At 36.5% G+C, this 27,038-nt stretch overlaps 1 protein-coding gene across 1 annotated transcript in view; it reads left to right on the top strand.

Annotated features, from left to right (window-relative positions):
• The window catches only part of LOC306862593 (junctional adhesion molecule 3B), a 30,469-nt gene extending 5,582 nt beyond the window's left edge, over positions 1–24,887 (top strand). The window contains exons 2-9 of the mRNA XM_079405484.1: positions 18,506–18,574; positions 18,682–18,795; positions 20,085–20,237; positions 20,632–20,834; positions 21,915–22,014; positions 22,096–22,225; positions 22,471–22,525; positions 22,655–24,887. Of these exons, the coding sequence (XP_079261610.1) occupies positions 18,506–18,574; positions 18,682–18,795; positions 20,085–20,237; positions 20,632–20,834; positions 21,915–22,014; positions 22,096–22,225; positions 22,471–22,525; positions 22,655–22,690 (860 nt within the window). The 3' untranslated portion in view covers positions 22,691–24,887. The remainder of the gene's footprint in view (positions 1–18,505; positions 18,575–18,681; positions 18,796–20,084; positions 20,238–20,631; positions 20,835–21,914; positions 22,015–22,095; positions 22,226–22,470; positions 22,526–22,654) is intronic.
• Positions 24,888–27,038: the final 2,151 nt, after the last annotated feature.

Genomic DNA, 27,038 nt, shown 5'->3' with positions numbered 1-27,038 from the left:
TTTACTGACAATAAAGCATTTCAATCATGACGCCAATTAGTTGGCCAATGTGGCCAATGTGGTTTTTATGAGTATAGTGGTTTCCTATTTATGAGAATGAAAATTAAAGGGATAGATCAACCAAAATTACAATTCTGTTGTCATTTACTTATCCTCATGTCGTTGCACAAACATGTATGGCGTTCTTTCTTCTGTAGAATACAAAAGAAGGTTTTTAAAAAAGCGTCTGTTTTTTGTTCTTACATTGAATGTCAATGGACTGTTGTTTTGGACCCCATTGACTTTTGTTGTATTGGGAAAAACAGTTAAACCATTCTTCAAAAACACATACTTCTTGTGTTCAATGAAATCAAAAATGTAAATTTGAGTGATATTTAATGTAAACCTACTTTGTAATTCATGTTCTTCTATTATTCTATAGCCTAAGGCCCAATTCCAATTCTATTTTATACCCCTTCACCTACAGAGTGTCAAGGAGTAGGGTAGTATAGTCTCACTACTGTACCGTTACACATAATTATACGTCATCTAGCCCCTACAATACACACACCTATATACTGGTGTGCATTAGAGCCTTTGATTACAGTTTGATTACTGACACACACACGCAGAACACACAGCTCACACACCCAGGAACAAAGAAACTTGTCAACGCTGCCCCGCAAATTTTATTAATAACATAGTTTAAATACTGAATCGCTACATTATATTTTCTAGCAACGAGAGGATAATATAGCTGTTTTTGAAGTAAACTCACTCATTGTAAAGAGAGATGCACAGACTTTTATGTCTCTCTCTCTCTCGTGAATTGGCAATATTTGAGAAAAAGTTTTAGCAATTTCTAATTATTGCAAGGATTAGTCCCCCTCAATGTCTATTGTGGTTATCGCCCTGATCAGATATGAAAATATGTTGTGGCACTATCATGCAGTCAGTAATGATTTAACATTAGCATTTATTTTTGCCAACATTTCTTTGAATAACATGACTGTAAATATGAACACACGATTGAATGTAACATAAATCAAATTATTACTTTTCTTTAAAAGCTTTATTAATGCCAAAATTGCTTACATTTATGGGTCTTTTTGTTCGCTTAGGCAGCCATGTTGCCACTGTAGCCAGTTTATGCTGAGATAATTCTTATACCCCTTCATTTGACGTGTGGTCCTGAAAAATCTTAATTTGAAGGGCTATCTGGCCCCTACCCTTACCCCTACGCCTCCAACCAAAAGAGAATCAAGACACCCCTACCCCCTCTTGTGAACGGGCGAAACAGAGGGGTTGGGGTAGAAAAAGGGGTAGAAATGGGATTGGGCCTAAGTATCATGACAAAAATGTATTTTTTTTGCTTGTTTTCTGAAAACTGACAGTTATACATAGCAGTTTGTTCAGGGTGTCCCAAGGCGAACATGTTATCTCAGAGATTTGCCCTATAGCAGACAATACAGGCTATGTGTTTACATCACCGCTGCATATCAGCGTACACCAAAATGACCTTAAAAGGAGTCGCTAAGATAGGGTCCATGAGACGCTTCCTGCAGGAAACTAATCAGTCAGTAGCCTTTAAGAAGATTTGCTGGGACTTGAGACGTCCTAATAACATGCAGAGATACGGAAACAATGCCAGAATGCTGGATGTAATTAAAAGATCTTGTTGTAACCGAAGTGGAAAAGATGCTGCTGTTGTTGATGTTTACCGAAACACGAGCAAGACAGAGTACAAATACAGAAGGAATGCAAGAGTGTAGCTTTGTAACGTTGATTTAATATATACATTTAAAATTAAGTATAAGCAAGATTACAGATTGCAAGGTAGATGTTTTCCATATGCATTTTTATGCATTATCAATAGATTTAATATAGTTTCATGTAAGTGTATATCAGTATATATTAGAGTAGCAGTGCTCAGGCAAGATCTGGATTATAATTTTGTTTGTGTATCGATTTAGTATTAGATATACACTGATGTGTTTTTGCTAGCATTATTGCACTACATTAACAGCCTGTATCTGTTGTACTTGACCTCTTCATTGGCAAAGCTCTGGGAGTGTGCATGGCCTGGGGGATGTTCTCATAAATAGTAGAAATGATTGGCTGTAGCAATATTTCCTAATGCCCTATGATCATTTCTGACTCCTGAAAGTATTGAACTGCAATGGCATTTGCATAAATTGTCTTTTTAGAGGACAGAGAATTTCTAGTTATGCTGATGCTTCAATTGAATTTCTGTGAAGTTTAGTTTCAGTCATTTGCCTCCAAGCTCAAGGCACACTTAATACTTTCTCTTTTTTTCTGCTTTTGTGTAGCAAAATAAGTTTGCTATTTTTTACCATATTTTTATCATTCTGCAGTGCGCTTCTTGTGGATTAGATTATTGTGTTTAATTTCAAAGTGCTGAGCTAGAAGAGGCAGGAAGCCACATTGTCTGAGGACGTGTTGTGTAGTATCTTAAATTACAGCTTCCCTTTGTTGTCCTGTGGACTGAAGAACAAAGAGAACACTGATGTGTGGCTTCTTGAAATATTAAAACATGAAACAGTAGAGAAAGAATAGAGACAACAAATAATTTATGGCAAAAATAAGGCCCAACAAGACACACAAATAATGCCTTTTAGCTTAGTCCCTTGAAAGTACAAGCCCATTTAGCCATTGCATGCCTCAGAAGTGAAAGTTTTCCCCAAAGTTGAGAATAGATTCTTTTTTTCCTCTTTTCCACTGCACAGTGATCTTATGGTTCTGTGCACATTCATGGAATTTTCACTTGGAATCTCCATTTTTGAGCGGATGAAACTGCTATAGATGTACAGTGAAACAAATTCTCTGCTACAGAGTCATTCATGCAGAAGTGGGCAACCATGCAGCTTTATTTCTTATCAGCACCACTCAAGATCATTCCTCATATGTCTATGGGCAACATCCTATTGCTGAGGGAGAATATTTGCACAAGTCAAGACCATCAGTGCAATGGAAACACCAAATTTGGGGTAGAAAATGTAGGGTAAAGCACTTATTCTTGTATCAGTTTGCTGGATGTTTGATCTGGCCATATTTCAGGAAAATAGAGTGCAGTTGTCTATCAGAAGTAGACATCGCATGTGTTACACTTATCATGCGGGGGTAATTATATCTGCTGCTATCCAAAATGACAGATATTTTCAGCAGTTGAGGAAATACTATTCCTCTCGTAAAACTACCCTCATTAGTGCGTTTACATTGTATTCTCTCTGGACAGCAAAGGCTTAAAGCAGATAAGCGTCATGCAGTCGGGTCAGGACATTAGGAATTGGCAGGCACGCACATCTGGATCAACCGATGCAAAATGTATGCAATGTGTATAAATCCTTACAGTAAAGGTGGAGTTGTGTTACTGTAGTTTTCTCTGCTCTACATTTGTGGATTAGCTTGAATGCACCAACATTTGATGATGATAATTGTGAGATCTTGATAAAAACAGTTGAATGCACACTTTATCGGTTGTCAATCCTTTGCCAGTGTTTCCTGCACCACTTTTTTTGCTGAATTTGCAGTTTTTCAGCAAAAGTAGCCATATTTTACCTCAGTTTGCCCGCCAAATTGAATGTATGTGTTAAAATGGCCTGCTCCACTATTGTCCATATGGGTTGCAATTAATAACACCTGCGTGGACGGTATAGAGTCTTATAAACTGGTTCTTTTTAGAGAATCAAAACCATACTGCACAACCAGTGTAATTCAAATAAAAAACAAATTACTCCTTTGAGTGGGTCCTTTTGATGAGTCATTAAAAAAGCTGACGAGCTTAGGAGTTTGAATCACTCTGATGAATTCTCAGTACAACTAGCAGTTACCATTACCTCACATTACATTACCATTTACCATTTAAATTAACATTGCAACTGAAAAATACCCTTAGGAATCAGAATCAAATCAAGAAATGTGTATATACTGTATGCCCAGCCGTACTTTCCGATTCTTCTGGTTCAAGCTTCACTTGTAAGCATGGTTCTTTCCGTGATTCATTTTTTTTTTTCAACTATGCATGTTAACATCCAATACATAAACTAATGATTCTTATGAAAAGGTCCTTTTTAGGGAATCAAAACTATGCGGTACTACCATTGTACATTTTGTACCATTGTACAAAACTGATAAGCTCAGGAGTTTGAATCAGTCTGATGAATTCACTGTTTCAAACAGAGTGGTTAATGTGTCAACATACAGGTACCATTATAGTTACCATTACCTCGCATCATTATTACTTACCTTTTAAATGCACATTGTAAATGAAGTATACCCATATGAATCAGGAAATGTCTATCAATACCTATCCCTACTTTACAAAATTTAGTCAATAATTAAACCTTCGTTCATCTTCAGGATAAGATATTTTTGATGAAATCCAAGAGCTCTCTTACCCCTTTTCCACCAAGGCAGTTCCAGTGCTGGTTCAGAGCCAAAGCCTAGTTTCAAACCAGTTCTTTGTCTTTCGACACCCAAAGCACCAGCTCCGAACCAGGAAAAGCGTTTCGTAAGTAGCACCAAAACATTGCTGGGCTAGAAGGAAGAACCGCTTGCGTCAGGGGCTGGGGTTACCGTGACCAAACAAGACGAAACTTTGGACCGCCATATTTGAAATAGCAGCTAAACACAAACACGTTGGATTTGCCATGTTTGGATGCCGATGTAGGTTCGCAAAGCCATGAACATCAATAGCAACGCAACGTCCGCCATTGTTGATAGTTTGTTTAGGCTTGTTCGGGATGGATCGGCGCTGCGCGGATCGGTCGGTGTAAGGCATCGGGGTGCCTGCTTTTGGATCGCTCTCGCGGTGCTTTAGTGTGTTGTGTGCCGATCGATCGATCGTTCTGCGTGGCGCCGATGCACTCAAACAAGTCTGTTGTGTTTGGCGCTACGCTACGCTAGTGAAATGAAACGAAACATGAAATGTATTCAGTGACGTAAGACCTGGCTCTGTATTGGGTCTCTAGCCTGTGGAAAAGCAACCGGTTCTTAAAGGGCTCACCAGTCGAACCAACTAAGAACCAGCAATAGCACTGGCTCTGAACTAGCACCTGGATCCTGCTGGTGGAAGGGGGGTATCTGACCCACCATAGACAGCAAAGGTCCTACCGCGACCAAGGCACAGAAACGTAGTAAGGACGTCATTAAAATGGTTCATGTGACATCAGTGATTCAACTGTAATTTTACAAAGAAAAATTTTATACGAGAATACATTTTTGTGCACAAAGAAAACAAAAATAATGACTTTATTCAATGATTTCTTCTCTTACAGGACAGTCCTCCACCATCTACGTCAGCAGCACCATGAGCATGTGTCGATAATGGTGGAGGACTGTCCCGGAAGAAAATAAATATTTGAATAAAGTTGTTATTTTTGTGCACAAAAAATGTTCTCGTAGCTTCGTACAATTACTGTTGAACCATTGATGTCACATGGACCATTTTAACGATGTCCTTACTACATTTCTGTGCCTTGATTGTGATAGGACCTTTGCTGTCTATGAAGGGTCAGAAAGCTCTCGGATTTCATCAAAAATATCTTAATTTGTGTTCCCGAAGATGATCGAAGGTCTTAGGGGTTTGGAGTGACATAAGGGTGAGTAATTAATGACATACTTGGGTGAACTATCCATTTAAACTGGTTCGCTTTATTTGAATACTTCTGGCTAAAGCTCCATTTGTAAACGTGGTTCTTTGAAGAATCAAAAAAGTCAAACAGGCATGCACATCCCAACCACCCAGATCGGGCTCAGGTGCAGGACAACTGAGGAACTTGAACAAAGAAAAAGGAGAGAAGTCCGCACACTGAAAATAGCTGCTCCAAATTAATTTATTAACAGCAACATTTCGACCATCAGGTCTTCATCACACTCCTTAAACGTGGTTCTTTCCCTGGTTTATTCTTTTGAAACTGGTCATGTTTACATCAGATGTGTCTGTAATCTCCATCCTTAATCAGCGTGGCCTCCTGGGCCTTGATGAAGCGCCAAAGCAGTTGAAATGTCACTGTTGGTAAATCATGAAGGATTGTGAGCACTGTCCAAGTTCTAATGTAACCTCTGTGGAAAACCAAGAACATTTTATGATTTGAAATATGCTGTGTTTGTTTTTGCAAGTGTTAACGCTTCTGGCATATCTGCAAATGGGGAAAAGAGCAACAGAATCTGACTGTTGAATAGAAGTACACACCGTTGCTCCGCTGCTACAGCCACATGATATCATGTGCTTTCCTGTGGTTGCATCAAGATGTCAGTCTTTTACATCCTGGCACGGAATGTCCACATTTGTTTTAGATGTCCGGGCAAGCGGATGGGCATCGAATGCTCCACATTTTCGCCGAGTGAGCAGGAGCAAAGTGTTTCCCAAACAAGAGGGGATCTTCCTGAGCAGGTGATGAAGTGGTTCCTTTTGTGGAGGTCACTGCTTGCGTAGTGCTCAGATGGTGTGCGTCCCGATCCGTGAACCCCCAACTCTCACCCCACCTGTTTTACTGCAACATTCCCTCTCTGGCCACTTAGACGGCGTATGCGAACTATTTGAGTCTGAAGCATGCCTTTGCGAACATTTGTTGTTTCAGCCTAACTCGCTCTCTTTAAATTCCTCAGCCTTTTTTTTTAGGTGAAGCACAAGTATATATTACAGATTTATGCAAAACTCTCACTGTTTTAATTTGTGGTAGTGTTGACAATCAGTCTCTGAGGAGTGATCAGTCTTACACATGAAACTGAAGATGCTTATGCACAAAGCTTCTCAGTACAAGCTATAAAATTCTTTCTGTTTTATAATGGAATTTATATAAATATTTTGATTACATAAGAATATTTGGTCACACTTCATCTGTGCTAATTACCAACTGTTAACTATGAATTTTGCTTCAAAAAACTCCTAATTTGTTGATTATTAACAGGTTGTTAAGTTTAGGTAAAGGATAGGATTAGGGATGTAGAATATTGTCATGCAGAATATGTGCTTTATAAGCACTAATAAACAGCCAATATGTTAATAATAGGCATGCTAATAAGCAACTAGTTAATAGTGAGAATTGGTCCCTTACTAAAGTGTTAACAAATATTTTTCTAATGTGAAACACAAAAGTCTTTTTGATGCAATTACAGTGAATGGGGTCTGGAGAATTAATGCTTCAAAAGGCCATAAAAATAGCATAAAAGTATCATGAAAGTGGTTCATATGACATACAGTATGTCAGACTGTAAAGGTCACTGCACACTGAGTCCGAATTTTTCATCCAAAATTTTCGCACGTTAAAAAATAAATACAACCTCACGTTGTGTCAATCACGTTTACACACTGCCTCCAAAACATTCATATTTTTAAATTATACTCTGCTGTTCAAAAGTCTGGGATCAGTAAAGATTTTAAATTAATACTTTTATTCAGCAAGGATGAATTGAATTGATAAAAAGGGACAGTAAACATTTATAACGTTATAAAAGATTTCTATTTCAAATAGATGCTCTTCTTTTGAACTTTCTATTCATCCAAGAACACTAAATAAAATGTTTCCACAAAAAAAGTCCTGCACATCCATCTTTAACATTGACTATAATAAGAAATGTTTCTTGAGCTTCAAATCAGCATATTATAAAGATTTCTGAAGGATCATGTGACACTTAAGACTGAAGTAACAGCTGCTGAAAATTCAGCTTTGCCTCACAGGAATACATCAAAGTTTAAAATATATTAACATATTGAGCAGCTATTTCAAAATGTAATAATATTTCACAATATCACAGTTTTCTCTATAATTTTGATCAAATATATGCAGCTTCGGTGAACATGAGAGACTACTTTGAAAAAAAAAAGGTGTGTGGGTATATATAGCCATATAGGTTTAAAACAGAACATGATGATTTTCAATTTTGACTGAACAATCCCTTACAATCGGCAAACAAGGAAAGTTGCAACAGTTGTAGAAAGGCGATCCAGCCCTGAAAGTAGCTTTCCCTGGTTGACCTCTCACCTGCAGTGTCTGTCCAATCACTGACTCAACTGTTGTCTCTTGTCTCAGACCAACACACATTATCAGTGACCCTCGTGTCTGCATTACCTCTCTGGATCTGGCATGAGGATGAGCATTAATCTGACATCAAAGAAAACAGATCCAAAAGCCTTCCTCAAACAAACGAGTCGGTTAAACACAGTATAATTCATACTGAGAGTAGACCATCTCTCGTTTACATTAGAGACCCTTTGGAGATTCAAAAGCCCGCAAGACTGTCACAGTACTGTTCATGTTAATTAATTTACTCAGATAAACAGGCTTTGTGCTGCATTTTAGTGTTGCTGAAAACCTCAACGTCTGTGTTTTTGGCTGTTTTCCAAATGAAAGGCTTGCATAACCAGCTATATACAGTATTTGCACAACTGTGTTCATGGATTGATTGGGTTTGTGGTCCTGATTTAAAACCCTGTGTGCTAGTTCATCATTGGTACTGAAGCAAAGCGAAGTTGCTGGGGAGAGAAGGCATATTTTATGGTGTTGTTATAGAGCCAGAAGTGAATGTGGCCTGTATTTGCACATTTGCAAATGAAAAGAGAGAAGTGGTCATGAAGGAACATACCTTTTACTCTACTACTTGTATAGCAGCATATAAGCTGTTTTTCTATTTGTATTCGAATCCAGTTATGAAAAGTAATTTGATGTAAAGAGAAAATTGTATTAATTTAAAAAAATAAAATACATTGTGTGCAAGACATGAACAATAATAAAAAAAAGACTATTGACTACTGATACAAACCACCATTATTCTTCAGCCAATTTTCATACTGATTTCATTTTTAAATGCAATCTATTTTATAACAGATGCATGTGGCAGAGGTAAAGATTTTTGTAACAGCAGCAACAACTTCAGCTCCAACTGTTCAGAGCAGCGAGTAGCACTACACAACATGGCTTTTGTACAAGAGTGCAAACAAAAGGCAATTAACAAGAGATGCTATGGGGGGCCAGCGCTGTACAATAGACAATGAGAGTTCAGGGGTTTTTGCTTGGCTTGCTGTTTTAGCACTGATTGTATCTTGAAGAGAGGAGTGAATGCTGCTACGGGGCCAGTTTATAGGCTTCCTGCTGCTGGTTTAATGACTACTCAGTGAGAGTGTGATTCTATAGAGACCAAGATATTGTCTTGTTTACTCTATTGTTTTTATTTTATTTTATTTATTATTTGTGACCCTGGAAAGTGACCATTGAGATTGAGAAAGCTGAATAAATAAGCTTTCCATTGATGTATGGTTTGTTATGACAGAACAATATTTGGCTGAGATAGAACTATTTGAATATCTGGAATCTGAGGGTGCAACAAAAAATGTAAATATTGAGAAATCGCCTTTAAAGTTGTCCAAATGAAATTCTTAGCAGTGCATATTACTAATCAAAAATTAAGTTATTTGAAATTATAAGATTGAAGTTATAAGAAATTTGATATATTTACAGTAGGCAATTTACAAAATATCTTCATGGAACATGATCTTTACTTAATGTCTTAATGATTTTTGGCATAAAAGAAAAATCAATAATTTTGACCCATACAATGTATTTTTGGCTATTGCTGCAAATATACCCCAGTGACTTAAGACTGGTTTTGTGGTCCAGGGTCACATTTGGGTATATATGTTTTAATATGTTATATAACTTTTTTGTTAGATTATTGTGAGTAAAAGTTAGCATGCTTCATTTACAAAAATAAATAAATAAATAAATCCTATCCCAGCATTTTGGACCATACAGGGAAACACCATGGAAAGATGGCCAGTCCATTGTAGTGTTTTATGTAATTTATTTTATTTTATTAATATATTTACATTTACAATATTGTTTTAAAATGTAAAATTCTCAACAGAACTTTTTCTAATTTCTTAAAATAACCTTTTCAAAATGACCAAGATGTACATACAAACTTTTACATTTTTTCACCAAATGTTTATAACATTTGTGAAACGTAACAATACAAAGAGTCACCCCCCAGAGTGCTCTTTTCACCTACCAAGTTGCATTCTGGGGCATATTTTTTTAACAGGAAGTGAGGAGGATTATGTGCATATCCCTGCTAAATCAACAAGTCTCCAGCGACTGTGGGGTGGCATTATTCAGCTGTCAGCCAATCCGCACATGGCTGTTTTGCTACACAATTCACATGCTCAACAATAGATGTTGTTTCCAGCCCTGGGCCCTTTTAGGACTCTAACAGCTGAGAGAATATACGAGTTAATGTCCTTTAGACTTCAGCTCACTCTCGTTTTTATTAAGCCTGCTCAGGGATTTAGCCCAATTCGCCTATGTATTGGTCACAGCCCATTATTTAGATAAACACGCAGGCCGGCTGCAATGACGTTTGTATGTATTGCTCTAATCCATCATCGTAAAGACGTCATGTGAAATCCAGACGCATCACCATCTCATATTGTTTAATGTCACAAGTTAGAGAAGACAAGGTTTTTCTTTATGTTTCAACGCGCACGCTTGTACTGCCGCTCTTGAAGAAGGCTTTGGCAGAAACTGCAGTCCTAATTAGGATTAAGGAAGAGGTCAGTGTGCTTGTACTAGAATGTGAGACATTTGCAGTGAGCGGGGATGACGCCATCTGTGCTGAAAGCAGTGAGCGGCTAATTCTGGAGCTGAGTGCGAAACGATTTACAGATTTCGGCTGGAGCCTCACGGCGAATACGGGATCCTCCGATCAGCCGATTTGGTGAGCTAAATTAGGGCTTTTTATCGCTGACGGAGGAGATAAGCATAGTCTAAATAATGTGAGCATGTATGCAAATGCATTTCATATCTCTCATTATCAGTTTCTGTGGAAAGCAGTTGTTGAAATGGCATCTGAGAGCCACGAGGGTGAAAAATAATCCTCCAGTAGATCGTATCGGGGGACGGTCAGTGCTCCCAGCTGCCCACAAATGGGACTGGAGGAGATGCACAGCTCTGACTTACCTGCAAATGCAACCAATTAGTATGCCGTGCAGTCTCTGCCTGCTGTTGACAGCTGCTATAAATAGCAAAGGCTTCTCCAACGGTAACCTGTTCTCACCCCTGTGGAAAATAACTCATGGTCTTGCTACATACAACTGCCCTCTGAATAATCACTAACCTGTGTTGGGAGACGTTCGGTGATGGTGGTTAATTGAGGCTGCATTTTTACCATCAAGTTCTGAGCCGGGGTCTCTGAGAACCCAGGGCCGTTTTAATAGCTTGAAAAGCACTTAAATATCATGTTGATACATCAAGGCTTTTCTTATGCATACTTATTATAAACTAAATAAAAAATACATTTCAAAAAGTGTATTGAATTTATTGAAAAGTATATTGACTCCAAAAAAAAATCTGATTGGTGTACACACTTTAGATTTATTTTATTTAGTTTTTTTATTTTAATTGTAGTGTTTTGTATTGTATAATATTTTTATTTTATTTTATTATTCTTTGTTATTATTATTTTTATTTTTTTTCCTATATAAGGTTGAAGTGATGCTGGAGCATCTCAGACTGAAGGCAGAGAAACACCATGGAAAGATAGACAGTCCATAGTACTTTTTATTTTAAAATGTTATATTTTATTTAATCATTTATTGTTTTGTTTTATAAATATAATTATTTTTATATAATTTTTTGACTTTCACCATTTTAAGAGATAAAACAGTAAATTCAATTTTAAAAGAACTTAATTATTTTTAATAGGCCTATATATTTTAACAGATATTCAAAAAAAAAGTGAAATTGTGCCACTCAAAAGTGATCCGCCTTTGTGCTGTTGCTATCAGGAACGCTTTTGTTCTGCCGTCAGGCCCTGTCCTGATTAATTTAGTATTCATTCACTCCCACTGCCTGAAACTGTGTCACAAAACAAAGGTTTCGATTGGTGTTCATGTGGACTTCAACCATGTGATGTGTGACACTAAACAAGGGGTCTATTTTTATTGGAAAAAAAGCGGTGATATAATCAAGCCCAGTTATTTCATGTGACTGGAATGTGAGGTGGAAAGTATTTCTAATATGACATATCTGTGAAATTAATTTCCCTGTACTGCTTTTTGGTGCCAAAATATAATATTTCCAAATGCAGTCAGCTGAAGCCATACTCAGTTATTTTGACCTTCCATCACTAAATCATACCTGACTGCCAAAATCTCACCTCATTTGAAGCTTCTTGCCATGCAGAAGGGGCATAAAGCGATATAGGACAGAGATGTGGAGTGGAAGATACGCACACCGGTCCTGTGAACTCCAGTCAGCTGGAGGACAAAAGGAAAGGGGGCCTCCTGCAGTAACTAATGCTGACGCAAAGTGACATGTACTCAGGCATTCTGTGACACCGCTGCCCCTCTCTCACTGGCTCAACTCAAGCTTAGTCTTTGACCTGGCTAGATCAGAGTGGAGCTTGGTTGGAGTCTAGCCCTCAAGTACCTCCAAGAGAGCCTATAGCATCCACACGTGAATGCAAAAATTACAAATGCAAAGAGCAGAACCTCTGGCGAAAAGTGAACTGTCACAGACCACCAAATTTAGAAGTAATGCAGTAATGCATCTATCTATCTATCTATCTATCTATCTATCTATCTATCTATCTATCTATCTATCTATCTATCTATCTATCTATCTATCTATCTATCTATCTATCTATCTATCTACCTACCAGAAAGAGAGAAATTATATTTATATTTTTAAAAAGGTGTATGTATACATATATGTTTGCATGTGTGTGTGAAAACCGAGAAAAGTGGTATAGAAACAATTTTCACTCAGAAATTGCTTCAAAAAAATTACGTTAAACAAACTCAATGTGACATTTTTAGTAGAAAAACTGAAATAGCATTTTCGTGAAAAACATACTCCAATCTTCGTTTTAAAAAACGTCAAAAAAAAACATTATATTTATGTTATATATAGTGCAGTATATTTATATATAATCTATATATTTAAAAAAATATTTTAAAATATTTAGTTTAGCTTATTTTTGGGCTATATCACATATATAGTATCTATGTGTTGACAGACATCTTAAGCGGTTGCTAGCCATTTTCTGTGCGTCCCACCACAGGTGGTGTGTTTCTAAGACGCTGTGTCGAGTTAAAAATAGTCAAAACTTTAAAAAGGTGTCTCAATTCCCCTTTCTCTTTTCTGTTTCATTCCCTTGCTCTTCGTCTACTTATTTTAAAAAGTAAAAAAAGTGTTTTACAAAGGTTACACATCTTCACAATGAGAATGAACATTCCTCCTATTGTAGACCACAGCAAGTCTGTGTTGTGTTTTCATCAGAGGTGCATTTGAAGAGGAATGCCTGCTTGTCCTGCACTTGCACTTTGAAGTGACGCCTAGTGACATTTGCTCAGCAGCTGAAGGAATATCAGAGGTATTTTCGTTGTGGAGATTGCCTTATCTTTGCTGAACGCTACTATTTTTAGTCTTGATGGAACAAGAAACAAACCCATTTCTTCCATGATAGAAATCTAGCAGTTCACAACATTTAGAGTAATGGGACTTTGGGAATATGTTGTGCAACAGATTAATTTTTCTCAATTGAATAAAAACCAGAGAATACAGATAGATCCAACATGAGGGTTACAGAGAAATGAACAAGATGTACAGCCAATGTAATGACTGTGTCTAACTCCCTGAGGTACCCTCCTCTCAGCTTTCATTATTAGATGTCTTCACTTGAGATTAGATGAAACTGATGAGTCTGAGGGCAGAGCAAGAGGTCATTACTCTCATTTCTGCAGCAACTTGGGAGTTTTTTAGACTGTAAGCGACTGAATATTCAACTTCAGACCTTTACAGATGAAGATATTCTCTTTAATCTTATGTGCTTATGCAAAAGAGTCTTTGTTGAACCTTTCTGACTTGTAACACCCATGCAAATAAATCCATAACAGACCTAATCTGTAAATAAAGGAGATAAAAATGTAGACCGTTGAGGTCATTTGTTTGTGCAGCATCAGGAGAGTAAGAACCGTCCACAGCTGTAAAAACACCACCATTACTGACTCAATGCAAACCTCTACACTTCTGTTGATGCCGTTATTTTCGTGAGTTCTGAGAGGTCAGCTAAGCTACTTTCCCTGGAGCAGGTGGGATGTCCTACGCAGGAGATTATTTGTAGAGGGGGTTTAACACCGCCATGTCAAGTATTGAGGTGACTGGCTTCACAAGGAGCCTTATCTCAACAGAAATGCATTTTCATATTTGATTTTCCTCTTGTAAATGTATGCTTATTGGAGAATATTGGAATAGAGTGGGCATTAATATTTTTGCATTGAGTAAAGTGACTTTTCCTTTCCTTTCCTTTCCTATGTAGGCAGTAGGTAGCCCAATAGATTTCAGAACAGAGCCTTAATTCCTCCTGTCAGCGTCAAACAAAAACAAATGCCAAAATGCCCATGAGACGAAATGTGAATTTAAAACACGTTGTCTCCTTTGTTATTTCTCAATAGTTTAGAAATCCAACACTCAAGTTTATACCATGCATCCACACAAGTGTGCGTAGAGGCTCGGAGGGTGTAGTGTAAGAAACGCACTCCTCAGCAAAGTCACACTGGGAATATTGCTGTACATTTATCCATGTGTCAGTGGAGGAGGATTTGCGACCTCTTGCACATCATGAATTGTTCAGGGCTACAAACATGCAGATCATTTTAAAGCTGCGGGGGCAGAGCCCAAGTTCGGCTCTCCATGTGATATCGCTCCTCCAGCTTTAGAATCTATTCCAGTTGGATACGAACAACATCCAATCAAATCCCAGTGAAGTAGACCCGGGATGTGTAATGAATGGCTCTGTGGGCATCTCTTTCTCAGCCAGTGAACAGCACCCCCCCCCCCCCCACCCCCCCACCCCCCAGCAAAATGAATCAATGCTGCAGTTTAAAAATAACAAGGAATATTATCCACTTTATGCACTGCTGAGTGAACCGCATGTGTTGAATGTTCTCTGACAGGCTGCATCGGAGCAGAATGTGTTTCAGCGGTTCTGCACGCCGGTCGCAGATCACGATGCAGGGTGTGGTGGGGTTTAAACGCTGCACTGTGGAGGCTGTCCAAACAGCCCCGTGATTCTGGCCATATAACTCATTTCTCTGTGGTGTAATGTTTCTCCATAGACCGTCATGCTGAGTTAGATGTCGATGCCAAGATTAGAAAATGGCCTCCTCGTGTAGGGCGACCCTTTTGTTGACCTTTTTCACCATTGTGTAGTTTTTCAATTTAATTCCAAGGTGGTCCATTTGTGTGGTTTTGAAGAATTATTCCAGGCGCGATATTGATTACTTAAAAAATTATTTACACTTGTCCTTCCTTTTCTTTAAAAAAAAAAAAAAAAAAAAGTGTGGCTGATTTAAGAGCAGAAATGTGAAGCTTATACTTTTTTTAAATAGCACTAGCACTATTGTTCTAAAGTTTGATGATATCGTTCAGTAAAATTAATATTTCTATTTATCAAGGATGCATTAAATTTATCTAAAGTGACTGTAAAGACATTTATAATTTTACAAAAGATTTAAAAATCAGTGTATTAGAAAGATTTGTAAAGGATCATGTGACACTGAAGACTGGAGTAAAGGCTGCTGAAAATTCAGCTTTGCCATCACATAAATAAATTATATTTAAAATATATTCAAATAGAACAATTTTATTTTAATTTGTAATAAAATTTCACAATAATACTGTTTTTATTGATTGATTGATTGATTGATTGATCACATAAATTCAGCAATGGTGAGCATAAGACACTTATTTCAAAACAAGTGTGTGTTTCTTTTTAATAAATATAGCTTGATATAACTTCACACGTAAAATGTTTATAAGCATTTTTTCACAATCAAATCATGTTAAAATGCATATTGTTTACATCTTGTGGCTATACTATAGAAACAATATGTATTTTAGTGTTTACAGCCCAATTCACTTCCAATACACCTCACTGTTAGGCAGACTTTGCTTTCTTTTTTTTTTATAAAAAAGAAGTGGAAATAAAATTTTGTGATGATCAACATTGTGCCACAAACACTATCCATTGAGTTTAAAAGCATGCAGATGCATTGTGTAGATATGGAAATTAGGTTAAGTCATGGAAGCTCTCTCTGTCTATTATATTATTCAGTCCAGTAATGCCTAGGATTTTACCGGGGCATTACACTAAGATTACTGAAGAGAACCAACAGTTATGCCTCTAAAGGAAGAAGTGGAAGATTAAAGCTTGGCTAGGATTGTCATATCCATCATCCAGCTGTGTTCTCCAAACAGGAAGAGAGAGGTCAGGATATGTAGGTCATAGAGCACCTGCCTTGTTTGAGGGCTCAATTATTCTTCAAATGGCATCAGACCACAGAGACTTTACCCGACAGGACAGATCTTACATCACCGGGTGAGGTATACGGAGGCGAACGTTACTGACACAAGCTATGGTTTTGGTAGTGCTGAGCACCAGCCTGCTATTTGATGATATGATAGGACAGGATGTGGCAGGCAGAAAAAGGAGACGGGAGACATCGTCACCACTTCCTGCCCATCTAAAGTGGCCAGTGACCTTTGTGTCCTCCATATGGCTGGATGTGATTGTAGCATTTAAGCATCTGTGGATGTGTTTGTGTGTGAGGTATGTATTGTTCTTTTGGGGCACATCCTGCATCCTTTCCTGTTACATCATTGCACTTATCTGCATCTCTTCTTATAAGTTTTGAATTAAAAACTAACATTTAGTCATGCCTAATTGATCTGACTAAAGGAAATTCTGAAGACGATTTTTTATATTTTAAAGTATGACATCCATCTCATACTGTTTTATACACAATAAACAGCATTGTTTTAGCTTTTCAGTCTATGCAGGGCCCCAGTCTGTCACTACAATGGTCACAAATACAGCTAGAAATATGCGACAATTATTCAAAATATAGTCAGAAAAACTTTGTTTGTACATGCTGATTTCATCAGAGTAAACCGGTGCTGTTATTATCTAAAAATGTTAGCTGACAAACGTAAATGTATAAAAAATTATATTAAAAGTTTAAATGTTGCCTTGGCAAAATTTGACGGACTGAAATGATACAAACTAAAAATAAATGTGAGCTAAATAGAAATAATAAACTAATTAAACTAATAAACTATTAAACTAATAAAAAAGGAAAAGGAAAATATAATAATATGAAAAATGAATCAATACCTTAATAGTATATAAATAATACTAAAATAACACTGAATCCTACTAGGGTGTGTGTGCACAATGTCCTGATTCGCAATCAAATGACTCGTATGAATTGATTCTTTTAATGATTTGGTCAAAAAGACTCATGAAGCATCCTCAAACTTACTCAGTAAATCATCCCGAAATCATTACTAAGTTCAACTGAATCATTTTTCATGTTTCTGTCTGGTTTGAAATGAACTGAGAATTGTTACTGTGATGTAAACTTTGATTTGTAAGAATTACATTAGTCTGTACTCTCTGTCAATGTGTACATAAAAATGCATATTCACAACACAGTTATATTGTGTAAATTAATAATGGTATTCAGGAACAAAAATAAAAAGCTTGGATATTTCTGACAGTGATCTTCGTCATATTGTCTTTCTCACTTTTTTTACCACAACACACTGATGTGGTTTCTCAATCAGATTTGCTGCTACTTCTGTTGTATTGCTAGCCTTGCTCTGTGTTAGATGGATGAATTCTCAAGAGCCTTGGCCCAAAATACAATCATCAAAGATTCATAAAAATTATCCCTAGCAATCAGATGGCCATTAAAATTACAGTGCCCTGAATATATACTCTTTCATAAAAAACAATATTTTTGAAATTTATATGGAAGATTATGACACAAAATAACCTTATTCCAGTACCTGATTTTGAATGGTGTTTAATTGCTTATCCATGGTAGTGCTAAAATAGCTTTTAACCAACCAGCTTTTCATAGGGAGTTAACCTTTAACATGATAAGGTTTATAGGTCATGTTCTATGCAAATATAACAGTGTTTTTCTTCCTCTGTGAACCTTCATTACTAGATTCATTTAAATTTTTTCAAACATTTTCTTGATGTTGGACAAAAACGAAGAGACACACATTTCTAAAATTAGTATGAACTTCAAAGCTGACCTTTTTGATTTAGCATGTTCATTGGCGACTACATGAACTTAGCGAGCCCCCTGGCCTTCACTTTAAAGCAGTCAGCTGTTTTTCATAACAGAATGGAGACTGCTTGTCAGTCTACACAATTATTTGTGGTGGGACGCTTTTACATCAGTGATGTTTGTTGTGAGAGTGAAACTAAAAATGGCTGGTAACATATCCGTTCACAGCTCACAGTGATGCGAAGAATGTGTGCTGACAGGGTAGAGGGTTTGGCCGCTGGGCTCGACTGTTAATTGAGTTTCAGAAATCTTTACAGAAATACATTGGTACCAATATCACATGTGGTTTAGACCTTAACGACACCCCCATAATGTCAAGTTGTTAATTCAACATAAAACTGATGTTTGTTTGTCTTCTCATTGCAGGCTACATCAGCACCTTGGCAGTCATCCTCAAGACGACGAATGCTAAACCATGGGTCAATGAGTTTGAATGTAAGGCTGAGTAATTTGCTCTCCAGCAGTCATTAGCTGCTGATTCTAAGATTAAACAGGCCATTGGAACTGCTCACGATGCTCTTTCGCTTTCTCTCCCCATGCAGCGATCGAGCTGTCCTGCATGATAGAGTCAATCTCCACTATTAATCCCAGAATAGAATGGAAGAAGATTAAGAAGGGAGAGCCAAGTTATGTATATTTTGACAAAGAAATAGCAGGTAAGCTATACAATACTCTACTGAACACTGTGTTGTACAACACATTGAGTAATGCTTTATAATAAGGTTCAAGTTGCTAACATTCAGTTTATGCAATATTTAACATGTAATAACAGTACATTTCAACAGTATTTTAATAATGTTAAATTCTAAACAAAAACACTATACAACGATTTGGGGTTATCAAGATTTTTTAATATGTATTTTTTTAAATCTCTGATGCACTTATTTGATCAAAAGTACAGTAAAAACAGTAACGTTATCAAATGTTATTACAATCTAAAATAACTGTTTTCTGTTTTAATATATTTTTCTGATGGCAAAAGATGGATTCTTAGCATCATTGCTCCAATCTTCAGTGTCACGTGATCCTTTAGAAGTAATTTTAATATGCTGATTTGTTGCTCAAGAAATATTTCTTAATATTATCAAAGTTGGAAACAGTTGCGCTGCTTAATATTTTTGTGGAAACAGTGAGAATTGGTTTTTTCCAGAATTATTTGATGAATAGAAAGGAAGCGCATTTATTTGAAATAGATTTTTTTGTAAGATTAAAAATCTTTTTACTGTCACTTTTGATCAATTCAATACCTCCATGCTAAATAAAAGCATTAATTTCTCTCTCTCAAAAAAAAAGAAAATCTTACTGACCCCAAACCTTTTCTAAAATTTCAATGAAATATAAATTAAAAGTACTATACATAAATTTGAATGAGAAAAAAACAATAATATATTTGTACATTAACCCAGATTAATGTATTAAAAATATGGTACAACTAAGCATAATACATTTTAGTTTGTTAACATTTATACTAACAGTTTAACAGTTAATGCAGTGTTTATTATTTTTAAGTTAATGTTAATTTGCATGTGTACTAATACACTTTCAAAACAAAAATTATGAACAGTGAATAATGTAGTATTTATATGATATATTATTAATATTATTTCTTAGTTATAATAAATTAACATTAACTTAAATTTTATTAATGTTGTATTGTTCATTTTTAGTTCAAGTTAATTATTGTTTAACTGTTTAACTTTTACTGTTGTCAAATTGAAACTTATTATAAAGTATTCATGTGTTTAGTTTACTCAGATATTTTTAATAAATTTAAACCTATTGTGTTTTCTCACATTCTATCAGTGTTTAATAAGGATTTTGACTTTTGGAGTATAATTTAAGTCCCACATTTTACGAAAACACTGCTTTGTATCAGTGTTAGCAGCTTTTCATCCAACTGTTTCAGCCAGCTATGAATCTTCTCACTTGTATTCAATTTCTCCAGGTGACTTGGAAAAGAGAGCGAAAATTCGAGAACCTGCGACCTTAGTCATTCTCAACACAACAAGAGCCGACACTGCTGATTACCGCTGTGAAGTCACTGCCCCAAACGACCAGAAATCCTTTGATGAGATTTTGATATCACTCACTGTAAGAGGTGAGGGTTCCACTCAAATAATTCTACATCCATGAATTGCTCAGTCCACGAAGTGTTCACCCTGTAATGGGTCTCTTGAGAGGAATTTTGAATTTGTTGTAGATGTAGCATTGTTAGTACTTCCCAACTGCTACGCTGTAACGTGAGACGGAGCGGCGGGCCAACGCACCCACCCTTGGCGTACATTTGAGGATGCTTGCAGCTCTAACTCTACAGGGCGTGTTCAGGGCTATATGAGGAAACCTCTGAAACTGCATCTGAGTTTAATCAGGGGTCTAAAAGGGGAAAGAGCAGCATGCTCAGTTGGCCAGGATGCTTGCAGTTGGAGTCACTAAGGTGCATGTGTGTGAGGATGCTTTCTCTTCTCTGAAATGATCTCTTGTGTGCCTTGCAGTCAAGCCTGTCGTTCCCAGATGCTCCGTACCCAAGTCCGTCCCGGTAGGCAAACCTGCAGAGCTGCATTGCTTGGAGGACGAGGGCTACCCAAAGTCCCAGTACCAGTGGTTCCGTAACAAGGAGGAAATCCCAGAGGATCCCAAGAGCAGCCCAAAGTTCTTCAACTCCACCTACACCCTGAGCGGAGAGATGGGCACTCTGGTGAGTTCAGAAAAAGAGGCGATGGGGTAGGCGTAGGGATATTTTTGGGGAGCCAGTTGATGTGCGATGGGCTCAGCCATGAAGGGAATCTGCTGCCCTCATTTGCACATTCCAGAGTGCCATTCTCTGGCATTTGTACTCTGTGCCCTCGTCAACCTTCACACCACTTTTTAAAGTCTGACCTGCGCTGCAGTACAGCCTCTTCCCCCTGAGGAGACAACCTCTGAAGAGTTTACTGTGTGTCTTTTAAGATCTGCAAGAGCCTCGTTCAACATTTCTGTCTTATTTTTATAACATACATGTACACAAAGATGCTTCTAGGTTTCAATTTTTTTGATGAAAAGATCCATTAAATTTAGTTAATGTTTCATCACGTCATATTTCATTCATTTTAATCAGTTTTGACATCTAATTTTAGGTGACTAAAAACATTTTAGTTGATGCAAGAGTTCAAAAATAAACCAAATATTTAACATTTAGTATATTAATTTTCATAAAGTGACCACGCTTTTTTTAAGGTCCAATTCTCACTATTAACAAACCATTAACTATTAACAATCAATGAATGTCTAATTTGCTGATTTTTAATACTTAGTAAGGTAGTTGTTAAGTTTAGGGATTAGGGATGTAGTATATGGTCATATTTATAAGTACTAATAAACAGCCAATATGTTATTAATAGGTATGCTACTAAGCAACTAGTTAATAGTGAAAATTGGTCCCTACACTAAAATGTTACCAAAAACGTTTAGTCCACAGAAACATTGTTAGTTCATTGTTAATATCTTGCAGTGTTTTATCTTGTCATATTTGAGCCATAATTAAATTATTTGAATTGATTTAAAATTGCACCAAATTTTTAAAATGCACATTTTGAAAAGAAGGATAAAGAGAAATGTAATTATTATTTCAATTACAATTAAATACAATTATTATTTGAAAAACTATTATAACATTCTCATTTTTTACCAGTTTAATGCATCTTTGCTAAATAAAAATATAATTTTTTGCATTTTGCTGAGCCCAAACATTGTGAAAAATGATTTGTCAACTTAAAGCACTGTAATTTATGATCTTCAGAAATTCAGTGCGGTCAGGAAGGAGGACGCTGGAGAATACTACTGCAGAGCCAGGAATGAGGCTGGGTTCTCCGAATGTGGACCGCAGATGATGGAAGTTTGTATGTATTTTGATCGCCTTTTCACATGTGATAAAGACACCCTGCAAAGCCATGATCTCACGCTTGCCCTTTTTTTTGTAGATGACATCAACATTGCTGGAATCATCCTGGGCGTAGTGGTTGTTGTGACAGTCCTTCTGTGTATAACAGTGGGCATCTTCTGTGCCTATAAACGAGGCTACTTCACCAGCCAGAAGCAGACGGGAAACAAGTAAGCACACGACTTTGACAGCCATTTCCGTCTTGAGTCACACTCTGTCCTAGAACAGTTTTGACTCACCATTTTATGGCTTTTTTCCATTTCATCACCCAAAGAGCTCCTGAATGTTTCCAGCTCAGTCCTAACATCCTAACATCACATGTAGTCCGTTCAAATATTTGAAATACATAATAGTGACTGTCGGCTTAAAAGGTTTTGCAGATGTAAAACTGACAGTTAATATGTTTTCTCCTCAGTTATAAAGCTCCAGCGAAAGGAGATGGAGTGGACTATGTCAGAACAGAGGATGAGGTATGGGAAAATCAAAAGATGTAATTTTTTTATTAAGGCTTCCAAGAGCTTAAGAAATCTCCTGGAAAGTCTAGCAGTTTAAGACAGGGAATCAGTTAAACCTCCTTTACTCAATCTTCTCTCTTCCAGGGGGATTTCCGACACAAATCCTCGTTTGTCATCTGAGAGGAGGAAGACGGGTGATGGAAGAGATGTGGAATTACGTTGAAAGTTATTGCCGCTTTTATACCTCGCAGACATAAATCTTCAAATGAGGACATCGGAGCTGCCATTGCATGTGCCTCGATTTACGGCACGTCTGCGACAACTCAATTTGTATTTGCCAAAGGTGACAAATAATCATATCTGATCACTGTTTTAAGACACTAGATGTTACTTGTTTCTTTAATTCAACTTTTACAGCCCCTTTTTACTCAAATTAGTACCCGATATACAGCAAGAAAACGTTTTCCTCGAATCTTCTGTCATTTTTAAAACATTTGTTTTGTACTAGGTAAATTTGTCAGACTATTTTTAATGGAATATATTTTAAAATGCCTACAGACAAAAAAAAAGTTTTACTTTTTTAAATATTTGTAAAATGCTTACCTGGAAGCCAGTATTTTTTTTATTTGGTTGTGAAAGAAAGCATTTCCACCAACTTCCCATCCTCTGTTTCAGTCATTCAACAAACAAATAATGTACCAGACCACTCGATGTGTGGATGTTTTGTTTTCCATTCAGATTTCAAATCCTTTCAATTGTATATCCAGCGACACCGGCTTCAATCAAAGGTCTTATGTACTTACTACACTGCTGGGATTTTATGTCAATAGTGAAAGGACGTTCCATGTTCATGTTTGTAGATAGTCTTAGACAGCGAGTATCTTCAGAAAAACACCTGCAAAAAAGCTGGAGATTATTTTGAAAGACCAGTGCTGCGTATCCTTGATTTTAAGTGTCCTTCTATGCTAGCTGTTTATCTTGTATATAGTGAATATACTGTCTAGGTTGTTTATTTTTTTTATTATTATTATTTCTTCTTCTCATTCTCTCGCTCTACATCTTTTCTTTTTTTTATTTGAGTGAGAAACTCTCTCCATGTTACTTTTTAACATTACAGGGTTTGTTTGTTGGCTAACTGTACTGGTTGTATATAGATCCACTGTGAGCTACAATGTGCATCAGAAGTTTCTGGTTTAACCAAACGATGAATGAGGCAAATATGACACTCTTTACATGGAAAAATGAATTGGTCATGGTAGAGAGGGGATCTGCCTTATTACATACATTAAAAAAACAACAACATGGAACCATGTAAACGTACATTTTCTTCCATAGCAGTGATTGTGGATAAATTTGGACTATTCACACATGCTTTTGAAGACTTTAAAGAGTACAATCCGCTGAAACTAAATGCTGTTGATTATATTTTAGGAGTAAAACCATTTTTTATTCTGCCATGTTCTTAGAAAACTTCTGAAGCTGACTTCTGAAGAGAATCATAAATCATTCCTCTTAAGTGCCTTCCTCTGTAGACAGTGACAATAATGCAGTTTTCAATAGTTAAATGCTGTAGCAGTTAATTGGAATATGCAGAACAATTTTTCTAATTCACATCCAATTCATCTCTCTTAAACCAGGTCAATATTTAGAAAATAACAGGTGTTTGAGAGGAATGATAATGTTCTGTGCTCACTGTTTTAGTCACATAGCTAATATTATATATTTTTTGTAAATAGACCTGTTGTTGTGCATTGATTTGAGGATTTTTTTTTCATTGACGTAGATATTCTATTATGTATTAGTGCCTAAATGTAGAATGAAATCATGTTTCAGGAGGACAGAGCACTAGTGTTAATTCAGCAGATGGAATTGGAAATTCATAGTTTCACTAGACATGAGATATATGATTGATTTATATAGTAAGTTAGAAAGCGAGGTAGCCTACATTATGGGTCACACACAGCCCAATATCCCTGCATATGTCGCTAGAGTACTGTGAGGGAAACAGAAAATTAACAATTTTGTGGTTTGAAAGAAAAGAAAAAAAGCAGGGTGTGCTGTACCAAATACTGACTGCCAAAAGAGCATTTTCTCCAATTCCAGTATTATTCTGCTCCCAGTTTTCTTTTCTTTCTTTTTTTTTTTATTTTGTTTGTAACTCTTGAGCAAGATTTTTTGGAAGCTGAGTTCAGATGTTTTTCACTCATTTTAGTTTCTGTGGAGTTTGTGGTTGTTTTGGAGACAGCTGGAATTTTAAATGAAACGTATTTCATTCACTGAATTCATGTAATGTCCCATTGGTTTGGGACCGGTACAAATCCTGTGTGAATTCTTGAACAGTATGTTTGTGATTAATAAAACTCACTTCTTAAATTCATTATGTTGTCTTCATATGAATTCGTTGTCTAAATAGAAATGATTGTACGAGGTAGTAATGAATGACAGAGACAGAAATACTGGAGTTCACGCCAATAAATAACGACCGAGTTATTGGGCCGATCACTTAAAGATGCATAGTCTGCGTGTTTTACACAGAAAATCCTGTACACTCCAGACATATAAGTAGTCTAATAAAAACAGATTTATTTTACATGGAAGAGGTCACCTCATGCTGAGCTGCTATGTCCAGCAGAATACGTCTCTCATTATCTGGACTTTTTTCCTTGGTGAATAAATTCATCTTATAAATAGGTCCAAGTCGACAGCTATAAAACAAACTAAATGCTGAATGCAGCTTTAATGTTATGGTAGAGGTTCTTAGTGTTAAAGGCAAATTGTTTATTTTATCCATAGAATGCGCAAAAATAAAATAAGAATTTACCTGACATACTTGTTATTAATATTGAATGTTAGCCTTGGTAATGGTTTCAGATCAAAAGAAAATAAAGGGTATGGCCAGTCCACAATGTCAGGTTCTTGCTCCTCTTAACCACGTAACTTTAGTCTTATAAACGTGTTGAGCACAACCCACTTGTTACACCCAACAGCCGCATCAAACAGGATTTGCAGGGTAACCTGATTAACGAGTTAACCCGAATCAGCAGCCCTGCCGAAGGGTCATCACTGCTGAGGGCTTCACCTCTGATCCACTGACCTCTCTAGTCTCTAGATAAATCTAGTGGTTGTTTGGACACTGAACAGCTCTGGATCAATGGACATAAATGAAGTGCTAACCAAAGTTTGGTAAACAGCGCACTCTTCTGGTGCAGAAAGGACAATTTTTCCTAGTAGTTTTGTTGTATGACTGTATGACAGTGTACAGTATGCTGTATGGCTCCTTCAAATGATTCATTTAATCTATGTGTGTGAATGCAAGTAAATTACATTGTTCTTGATGGGATTTGCAGATAAGATTAGGATTCTCAATGTGATTTATTAATAGGCTACATTTATATACTAAGATAGATAGATAGATAGATAGATAGATAGATAGATAGATAGATAGATAGATAGATAGATAGATAGATAGATAGATAGATAGATAGATAGATAGATAGATGAGTCAAAGGAAGAAATAAAAAGGATTAATTCTGAATATAATGAATTCTGGAGTAAATATATAACAAATATAATGTCCATCCTTGTAGTATCAGGTCAGTTGATGGCAGTATAATAACTGATGATCACTAAACCATAAGAGAGGAAGAAAAATCGGTGGTTGCCAGATCCCACTAGAAAAATAGCCGCAATAATCCACAATCAAGAAAAAACGAGAGAAAATAAATAAACAAAACATTGTTTTGTGGCATTTCAAAATATTTAAAACTTTTATTTTCAATTCTTAAAACATCTGAAAAAAAGGAATTTAACTCTCTAAATTACTTGCAATAAATAGTAATTAATCTCCTTGGGGCTAATACTGTAATTTAATTTGTTTTGATTTGCTTTCATATATTATTATATGATGAAATTATTATTATAAATTAATAATGACCTGGAATGTCCTGCCCAACTTAATCCGAGGAGCTGAATCCTTACCCATCTTCAAGAAACGGCTGTGTGTGTGCCTGGTATTTATGTATATTTATGTTATGGGTACCAAATGTCCTCACAAGGATAGTAATAATACAGTAAATTTGGACCTTGTGGGGACATTTTTTAGGTCTCCAAGAGGAAACATGCTTATAAATCATACAGAATAAAAAAATTTGAAAATCTAAAAATGCAGAACGTTTCCTATGAGGGGTAGTTCTGCCAGGACCACTATCGTCAAAGATGATTGACAATTAGCATATAGTTTGGATTGGCGGTATGGTTCTGGGCAAGAACTCCCTGCGCATCCATGCTGCCTAGCTTGGATGAGAGCAGGGAGAGCAGCAATAACCCTCCAGGGTAAACAGAACAGAACCAACAACGTATTGCAAGTTTGTTAAAGTTCAGTAATTTTATGTACACATTTTTGAATTTATCTGATTCAAAAGAGAATCAGAAGGCTGGATCCTAACTGACAGGAGGAGTTGGGGATGGAGGAGCGTAATTAGCTATTGAGCAATGTGAAAACTGCTGATAATACTGACAAACTTATATA

Source organism: Barbus barbus (assembly GCF_936440315.1).
Source record: "Barbus barbus genome assembly, chromosome: 43".
Classification (NCBI taxonomy): domain Eukaryota; kingdom Metazoa; phylum Chordata; class Actinopteri; order Cypriniformes; family Cyprinidae; genus Barbus; species Barbus barbus.
Note: the sequence above shows the minus strand (reverse complement) of the source record. Positions and strands in the feature narration are given on the sequence as shown.